The sequence below is a fragment of the Corylus avellana genome, chromosome ca6 (genome assembly GCF_901000735.1).
Source record: "Corylus avellana chromosome ca6, CavTom2PMs-1.0".
Classification (NCBI taxonomy): Eukaryota; Viridiplantae; Streptophyta; class Magnoliopsida; order Fagales; family Betulaceae; genus Corylus; species Corylus avellana.
The window spans coordinates 15899574-15909380 of record NC_081546.1 but is presented as its reverse complement, the minus strand read 5'-3'; the positions used below and the strand labels follow the sequence as shown (position 1 = coordinate 15909380).

Sequence of the window (9807 nt, the reverse complement as noted above, 5' to 3'; positions counted from 1 at the left end):
GCCAAATTACATGCTAATTAATCGGTTGATTGACTTACCTATTTCAAGACCTTCTTTAGGCGTGATTTAATTGCCAATTTCAGTCTATTTTTGGCATAGAGGAGCTGCTAATTTCAAACCAAATCAACCTTAATTTTAGGCTTTTATTAGTTAGTTCTTTTTTTTACTTTATTCACTTTCCAATGTTGGAACCAATTTAATTTCATTTCCATAGCAAGCAAGTAGTCATATTTTTAGCCATGCTATATAAATAGCATGCACTCATTGTAATGGACATCATGAATGAAAATTATAAAAAGTGAGGTTTGCTTCCTCTATTGGTTCTTCAAAGAACTTTTGAACTTATCAAGGATTCTTCCTTGTAGTGTTCAAACTTTATACCTTCGGTTCGTGATTCCATTATAATCATTGGGTCGAGAGTTGTTACTTTATACCTTTGATTCGCGTTTCACTTATAAACGTTGGGTCAAGGTTTTCTATCCAAAAAAAATATTTGAATTTTAGCTTTCTTGGGTCCATAATCCAATCTTGTTGTTGGGTCTCAAAGCGCGTCGATTGAGGTTCGTATCAACACTTCTCCAAATAACAAGATTCAGCCTAAACAGAAAGGAAAAACTTAAAACGAGATTAAAGCTTTAAACCCCTAGATATTAATAATTAAGCTATAATATAATAATAAGCTAACATAACAACCTAACAAAACACAAAGAGGGAGTGCAATGGTTACCTCAACAAGCAAACTCTCCAAAAACACTTCCTTCTTTTCCAACAACACTTACAACCTCACGTACACTCAAAAATCAAAGCAACAGAGTTTCTTCAAGGTTTCATAGGCTAAAATGAGGGTTTAAAGGCATAGGGGGTGGGTTGAAATACAAGGAAAAAGCTGAGAGTGTTGGAAAAAACTCTTGAAAAGGTGCGAGCGTTCGTGTACTGTTTATCCAGGGTTTTTGAGTTACAGGTGGCACGCACGGGCAAAATCCAGCTGTCAACAAAAAGTCAACGAGTGCTTGGCCTAGTCCACGAGTGCTCGTCTACTGTTGTCAGGCTAGCGCTCGGGTGGTCCCCCACGCGAGCGTTCGTCTACTGTAGCTCTAAAATCCAAAAAATTTTAAAATGCCCCTCCAGGTATCCGTAATGACCCAAAGTGCAATTAACCCTCTAATCAAGTTGTGTTAAGCCTAATTGATTATTTGAGTCACTACACTAGCCCACTACTTTATCCCTATTTCATGGGCCCATGGTTAACTAGGGTTAACTGGGTGCTTAATTTCCCAACAAGACCTATTAAAGACTTTACCACGTGAAGATCACTCTCCATATCAAATCAAATCTTTGATTCTCGGCCGAAGATACCAAGTATAACTTAACAACTTAGCCTATAAATAAGTTCTTACACCAAGTACAAAGCCTAGACTCAATTACTGTGCATTAGACATACTTTTTTTTAAAGAAACTAACTTAGGCATTAGAGGAGGATCCGCTGGAGCACCCTCAGCGAGTTCTCTTAACTATCTACTGTTTTGTAGGAATTTTGGAGCGTGAAGACAAAGAAAGAAGATCAAACAGCCTTGAAGAAAGCACTGTACACCATACCCGAAACGAGCATCCTCGGCAAGTTCTCTTAACTATCTACTGTTTTGTAGGAATTTTGGAGCGTAAAGACAAAGAAAGAAGATCAAGCAGCCTTGAAGAAAGCACTGTACACCATACCCGAAACTTTGAATATATATATATATATATATATATATATAAAATAAAAATAGATTTGAGTGATGATCTAAATCTAAAGAGAAATTACACAAGGAAGTCAATTTTCTTAAAAAGGAGGAGAGAGATTAATGAATTTTGAAGTTGAGTAACGTTTTAAACGTGGCAAGTTTTAGGCCGTTGATAACCTACGGCATGATCCGTGGTGGAGACTTTTCCGTCCGATTACGGAACACAATTACCCAATCTCGAGGTGTAATCTCGAAACAGCCCCTGAACAACCCCACAGGCCACAGCCACAGCACAGCAAATGCAGGGGTGGTGCCATGACCACCTCCTGAGAAAACAAAAATAATAATATTATTATTATTATTATGGCAGAGGTCTCCTCCTCCTCCTCCCCCTCCTACCTTAACCTCCTCGACCCAGAACCCAACGACGTCGCTCCTCAAACTCAAACCCTAATCCTAACCCTAGACTCCCTCTCCTACTGGTCTAACCTCTCTGACCCCCAATTCCCTCTAAACGATCTCTATTCACCCCGCAGATCAACCCTTCTCATTCGATCCCTTCCAGAGGACGAAGACGTTTCCGATATTGATTCTATTGCCAACGCTGCTGACCTGTACGCCCGCGATAACCAGGTTAATTTTGTCATGGATCTGTTCCACCAACGTGTCGACCAGTCCCAGGTAATGGGTGACGCCCATTTGGTCTGCGAAGCCCTTAACGATTCACTTTTTGGGGTTATTGAGGGCAACCTCGATGTGGGTATTGATGATGGGTTGGACCTCGATTTAGGGCTAGGGCTAGACTTAGGGTTTCGGGTGGATAGACATTGTTTCGATGGGGACGAGAGCGATAATTGTGGTTTTATGGTTGAAAACTGTGCTGGTGGGGGTGGTGCGCTTCCACTGCTTATGATGACCATGATGATGATGATGATGATGATGATGATGGTTTTTTTGTGGGGCAGAGGGTTTCGAGGTCCGAATCGGTCCAGCCACGGTCCACGGTTAGCGCGGGGGAACGCGTTTGGCTTTCTGGGTTCGGATCCGATGATTCAGACGAGGATGAGAACGACCTCGTTTTGGGAATTGATTTGCAATCGGAGAACGATGATTATTATGGTGAGTTGGATCGTGTACTTGAGGGTGCTAATGACGATGATACAAGCGTCAACGTTCCTCTCTGTTGGGATTCTTTTCAATTGGAGGATCACAGGGAGGCCAATGAAGACTTCGAGTGGGAGGAAGTGGACGGTCGCGTCGATGAGAGAGAGTTTCTTAGCATGTTCCTCGATGCTGAGGATGAGAGACCACCAGTTTTGGTCTCGGTTTCACCAGTAATTGGTCCCGAAGAGGAAGGGAGTATAGTGAGAGTCGGAGGGCTGGAGAATCTGGGCTGGGAAGTTTTGCTGAATGCTACAAATTTGGAGATGAACCCGGGACTGGATGATGATGGTGAACCTTATTTTGGTGATCATGAGGATTATATTCATAACGCCGATGCGGAGTATGAGATGTTGTTTGGGCAATTTGCTGATTATGATATAATGGGTAGGCCTCCGGCTTCCAAATCTGTGGTTCAGAATTTGCCCTGGGTGGTTATGACTCAGGAGGATGTGGACAATAACAATGCGCTTTGTACAGTTTGTAAGGATGACATGAATGTAGGGGAACAAGGTAAGCTGTTACCCTGTGCTCATCGATACCACCGTGACTGCATTGTACCGTGGTTGGGGATTAGGAATACATGCCCTGTTTGTCGGTATGAATTGCCAACGGACGATGCTGATTATGAGCATAAAAGGGAACAAAGGGCTAGCCGCAGCGCATGATGGTAACTTGTTGTCGAATTTGATTTTGAAAATCTTTTTCATTGAGCATTAGGTTGTTAAAAATGTAGATATTGTTATGGAAAGAGTCCATTTCTCTTTGTGAGGATAATGCGATTCTTGATTATTTTTTGTGTTTTGATGAGAGTATAAGAATGTTTGTTACTGGTTTGTACTTTTTTGGGTTGTTCGTATTAATCAATTTCAATAAGTTATGCATTTGGTTGTCCTTGTGCTTGGAAACTGAGGCCAATTTAGTACGTGTAGAATATTCTTATTAGCTTAAATTTGTATCCTGCATTTGGTTTAAGTTGGTGGAAAATTAGGAATAGTTTGGATTTTGGGCGATGTAACTATATGTTTGTGACCAAGAGAATCTTAAGTGTGTTGATGTATATTGCTTGTACTTTGAAATTCAGCTGTTCCGAGGACTTATTCTTCATTGTATATCTCATTTTAATTTAGGTCTGGTTATTAGTTTTGAATGAAATATAGGGGTTGGAAGCCTCTTTGTCTGGTGTATGGGCAGGTGTCATCGGAATACATTAGGATCCTGTTTGTTTCACTACTTTGAATCTCCCCTTCCGCTCTCCTCGGGACCAATTACTTAACACTTTCCTAGGATGTGATGGTAGTGGCATGAGGGAGAAGGTGCTTGCTGATGGAGAGGCACGGATGAAGTGAGGAGGGAGGTGGTGTAGGAGAGTGCTGTGTGTATGTTTCTGAGTAACAATTTTCAGTTGCACAAAACGCAGGAAATATGGAAATATCCTCTGGAGATCATTCTATTTTGAAACAAACAGATGTTAGATTTGTATAAGATAATAATAATTATAGAATGTGTAGTCTCTGTTGTGAAATGCTGTTATTGTTGCAGTGATAGCCAGACATATGAGTATGTAACTTTCTCTGATAAGTAAGTGGTGTACATTATTAAAATGTTATGGATAATCATATCGTTTTATGAAGCATTGCAATTATCACCAAACCTTACCTAGTCTAATTCTGCTATGTTACGTATGAGATGGACAATTTTAATTTTGGTTGCACAAAAAAGATGTTTTGGATTAATGTATATGGCCTACTCTATCTATGATCAAAGACACATGGCCGAGCAAGTATTAGGCTTGATGTGTCAGCCTGGTACGAAATTCCTTTCAACAGCAGCATATTAGATGCCAGCAATTTCAAAAAGCTATCAGCTGTTATTGTGATGGGATTGAAGTTTCAAGCCCATTTGCCAGTCCCTCTTGATAGCGGGAAGCACCCCATCCCTCTGGTATACTTAAAAAAAAGAAAAGAAAAGATCAAGTGGTGGACAGCCTTATCTTTTTTTTTGCCTTGCCCACAGTAGTTAGTGATGTTGCTACATCTGATGATCAGTTAGTGATGTTGCTTTTCATTGCCTGTTACAACTATGGATTAAAATCTCAATTGTTTTTGGCTAAACTCTTTTATAAGAAGTCATTCTGGACCTTTTATTTTAACTGGTATGTATTCTCTGAAGCTTTTTACTTCCATTAATGATAAATATGACTCAGTACTGATGCACTTATAACAATTAACTGTCACTGTTTACTGTATTCTGTTGTTAGCTTTCATTTAACACCAATGTTGTAGTCTTGTAGAACCCAATGCTATGCTGCTTCATCATTTGTGATCTTTTAGCACAACCATATTTAGGACCCCAACTATTTGGGATTGAGTTAGATAAGCGGAGGTAACTAGTTACAATAAAAATGTTCTGGTTACTTCCTTGGAGTTTAATGTTCCACTCAATTAAGCTGATATCAGATATCTCAAAGGGTAAAAGGAGTTGGCGGGCGAGGTTTTTGCTTGGTTGATAATTGGGGGGTGGGGGGGGTGGGCGGCTTAGGAAGGTGAGAGAGTTTTGCTTCATTGAAAGAAACTAGGGAGTTTAGGGTAGGAATTATATAGTAGTAAAGGATATTGAGTAAGTGAAAATGGACTAATTACAATCCACAACAGATCATAAGTCTAGGGTTACAACTTTATTGTATCCAATACTTGGTTTTTAAGTTAAGAGCTATTTGTCATAATTTTAAGCTGCCACTTGTCACAATTCTAGCTTATTTTCTTGAAAATTTCTGCTTTATATATATATATATATATATATAGACACACATACGTGCGCGCTTGCGCGTCTATAATATGCAATAAATAACACCAACTAATAGTGGGAATCAGATCGGAGCCAGTTCATGGCTGGGATGGGCTTAAAAACAATCTAAGGTTTAGAAACTGCCAACTCATTTAAAAGTCATTCTCTCCATTTCATCTCTATTAACGGCAAAACTTAACGTGTGTTGGGGCATGTTTGAGATTGTGTTTGAGGAGCTTAAAAGTATTCTAACACTCAAAAGGTCCGTTTGAAGAAAATAGTACTCGTTTGATAAAAAAAATTTAAAACACTTTTAAGGGTCCAAAAAACTTAAAAATTATTAAAAAGCACTTTTGGCAAAAGCCTAAAAATGAAGCTTTTGTTTAAAAGCTTTTTTTGACTTAAAAGTTTTATTTTTCTATCACAATCTCAAACAGGTTCTTATACAAGTTGAAAAACAAAAGCAAAGTAGGAAAGTCAAAGCAAGGAATAGAAAAGACAAACCAGAATGTGAGAAACAATCTCCGAGGCTTTGTGGAAAAGGAAGTTGCACATGCAAGGGAAAAGTGAAGCTAAGGAAGACAATCCAGAGGCTTTTAAGCAAGGAGACTGAATTTTCTAGAGAGAGAGAAACGGTTCATTTGGGTTTACTCTCCAACTCGACATTTTGCTCTTTGTTAATTTTCATATATATTGCTCTTTGCTGAAGTATGATCGTAATTGAGAGACGAGAATGGAAGAGATGCGATGGTTTTGTGGGACTATGGTGGAAAGGGCGTCCAATTTCTTTTTTGTTCTTTGTTTCCGGAAGTCGGGTATGAAGACTAAGGACAGTTAAAAAAATCTCTGTTTCTCTTTCTTCTGATCCATGTAAACTGTATAAGTATTACGCTGTGTATATGTAGAAGGCTGATTGATCTTCGCTATTGATCTTCTTCTTCTACTTGTCGGCTCTTTAGCTGTAAAAATGACTATTGCGTCTAAGCGTGGCTCAAATATCTGGTGGCATTGTGTTCTTTTTTTTCGTTCAAGTCTTTTGGTAGATCTAAAAAAACAAAATAAATTTATTTCGAGAGAAAGAAATTGATGTAGGAGGATTTTAGAAAATTGTTATTTTAATTATGCATGTGTGTTTTAGTTTTCTTTTTTCAATAAGGATTGGGTTTTTTCCTTTCTTATTAGGATTTGTTTTCCTTTTTCTATTAAGATTTATTTTCCTTTTCCAAATAGGTTTGTTTTCCTTTTCCAAATAGGTCGAATGTGAATTGCGTCATCGTCAAAGAACCTATCAACATATTAAAACTGAATGGGTTTCACTCGGATCCCATAGTCATCTTTGGCATCATTGTCCCTATGATTCCAATGGGAACCTATATGCATGCGTGTTCCAATGTCTCTCGCATATGGCATATCTCCTGTTGCAACGTGATAAGTGCTAAAATATTCATATTTTCAGTCCTTATCTTGCATGTTTTAATCCTTTGGTTTTGGTTAATTAGGCCATTTTACTTTCTTTTTGTGTTTTTCATGTTTTTACAGGCTTGTAGAAGAAAATGAAGAAAAACTAGGATATTTGGGTTAAAAAAGGAGAAGATGAAAATTTGGAACTCCCTCGTACTGCAATCAATCGCAAAGTACCTGCGATCGAGTGCAACATCAGAGAAGACACTACACGAGCCAGGCCAGGAGCGATCGAGCGCAGGCCAAAAGAGGCATCGATCGCGGACGTGTGATCGAGCGCACACAGGCTACGATCGAGTGCACCCGTGCGCAGGAGACATCCCAAATGGCGGCTACAATGTCCCTATTTCCATATTAGGGTTTTTCCAACTTCAAATTGTAATAGGATTGAAACCCTACGAAATCCCTAGGGTTTACTACTTTTCCAGGGACTTCTAAAGCTTATAAATAGACTCTAAAGCCTTTAGAATAGGGAGGCTTGGAGGAAGAGAAGGATAGGAGCTCTTAAGTTCAAGTCTCGGGTTTATTCTTTTCCTTGTTTTTATTTTATAAAGATGTTTAACATCAATTATATGTGTGGCTAATTTACTTAGTAGGCTTGATTGAAGCCCTAGTTATGCTAAATTAATATTTCAATATTAGCGCCTTGTGATGATCATGTTGTGCTATTTAACTTGATTAATACCTGTTTACATGAATTCCTCATATGTGTATGCCTGATCAACATGTGTATGTGGTATGGACTTGTTAGTTAGATTAATTTGGATGACCGAGTCCTGGGTTTAACATAAGTAATAAGAGATATCCACATCGGATTCTTGGGTTAATCAACATAGGGAACCGGGAGTATGTATCCATGCCCTAGGCCTTGTGTGTTTGTCGATTTTCATAGAATATATGCTTTTCTAAAGAACAACTTAGTATAGACCATGCTAAATCCTTTAGGAAAGAAAAGAGTTAGAGTATGGACCAAGTGCCTAATTTGTTGCTTAGGGAAATCAATAGCTTAAGGAGCTAGGGTTTAACCCTTAGGTTGGCAAACATTAAATATGCATAACTTGATCAAAGTATTGGCATATTGATATACTAGTTTAACATAATTAATGGTGGATATCAAAGCCCTACCCTTTATTATCATCTCATCAACAATCAATTTTAGTTTGCTTTTGCTTAAAGAATTTATTTTTAAACATAAATTTAGCAATCCTTGTGGGAATGATCCTGTACTTGCACCTCATACTACCATGTTGACCTTGTGCACTTGCAGGTAAAACGTACAATTATTTACCTATTAATTTAGGTATATTTTTGCACAACACACCGTCTGCCGAAACTCTTGAAATTCGGCTCTCAAAGGAGCCTCTGATCGCTTGATGTATCGTTGATAATCAAATCTCGAAACATCTCTCTCACGAGAAGCGTCGTTATAGAAGTTGTTGTTGTGGTATAAGTTGGCCATCGAATCCGGATAATGCCAGCTCGGATACCCCATAAATTTGGCTCTCGAAAGAGTTCCTCCCCTACAAGTGGCGTTGTTGGAGAAGTTTGTCATCGTTGCGCTAATTGGCCATGATCAGGATAAAGCCTTCTTTGATACCAATTGACGTAGTGAAAGACTAAGGTAACTAATCAAAGACCAGCGTCTTTGATTCTGCAAGGAGAAGTGTCTTCGTCTTCTACCCAAAAGATAAAACAAGCCTTTAGGTTAAAAGAAAGATAAACTTAGCAGAATATTTGAGAGAGAATTCTCTAATTTGATAGTAATTCAAAATGAGTTGAGTTTTACATAATAAGCAAGCATATTTGTAGAAGAGAAATACTTGTAGAAAAAGTAAACATAATCCTAATAATAATAGTAAACCTAATCCTAGTAGCAATAGTAAACATAATCCTAATATGGAAAGGAAAATAATTAAAATAAATCAAACTTTATTAAGAGAAGGAAATAAAGTCCTAATAAAATAAAATAAATCATAATATAAAATTGATAATCAACGGGAATCGTGACAATCTTTTCTTTTGTACTTCCATTGTTTGAGAATGGATAAAATTCTCATCAAGCGGCGCTCCTCCAACATTATTATTGATATTTTTCTTATTTTTGTTTTTTCCGAAAATATAGATAAATATCGTCCTACATCAGAACTGACGCTGGGCAGAATTATGATTGTTCTGGTAACGTATAATAGGAGTAGAAACTAAGAATTGAAGATAGAAAAGGGAATTCAGGAAGAGAGAAAATAACAAATATGGAAGAGAAAGTCCCTAAGTGCCCCAAATAAGCAAACAGAGAAATAACTCTGAAAAACTTAAATTTAATTGATAGTATAAACTGAATTGAAAAACAACAAAGACTAGAATGCCTTTATATAGGCTAGGCACCTCCTAAATTGACAAGTTAAAGGAAAAGCAAGCCTATTTGGAAAAGGAAAACAAATCCTAATAGGAAAAAGAAAACAAATCCTAATAGGAAAGGAAAAATCTAATCCTTATTGAAAAAGGAAAACTAAAACACATATGCATAATTAAAATAACAATTTTCTAAAATTCCTCCTGCATCAATCTCTTCAGGTTGGAAAGAACTTGCCCTCGAGTTCAAATCATATTTTCCTCGATCTTTTAGATATCCAATTAATCCCTTCCATCCTGTACTTCTCAACATCAATGCAACTTGATA

At 37.8% G+C, this 9807-nt stretch overlaps 1 protein-coding gene across 1 annotated transcript; it reads left to right on the top strand.

Moving 5' to 3' along the window:
- Nucleotides 1-1989: 1989 nt before the first annotated feature.
- LOC132185664 (uncharacterized) lies at nt 1990-3766 on the top strand. Its single transcript, XM_059599429.1, is given in 2 exon segments — nt 1990-2609; nt 2612-3766. Coding segments are annotated over 2 exon segments (1464 nt in total). The 5' UTR covers nt 1990-2084; the 3' UTR covers nt 3551-3766.
- The last annotated feature ends 6041 nt before the right edge of the window (nt 3767-9807 follow it).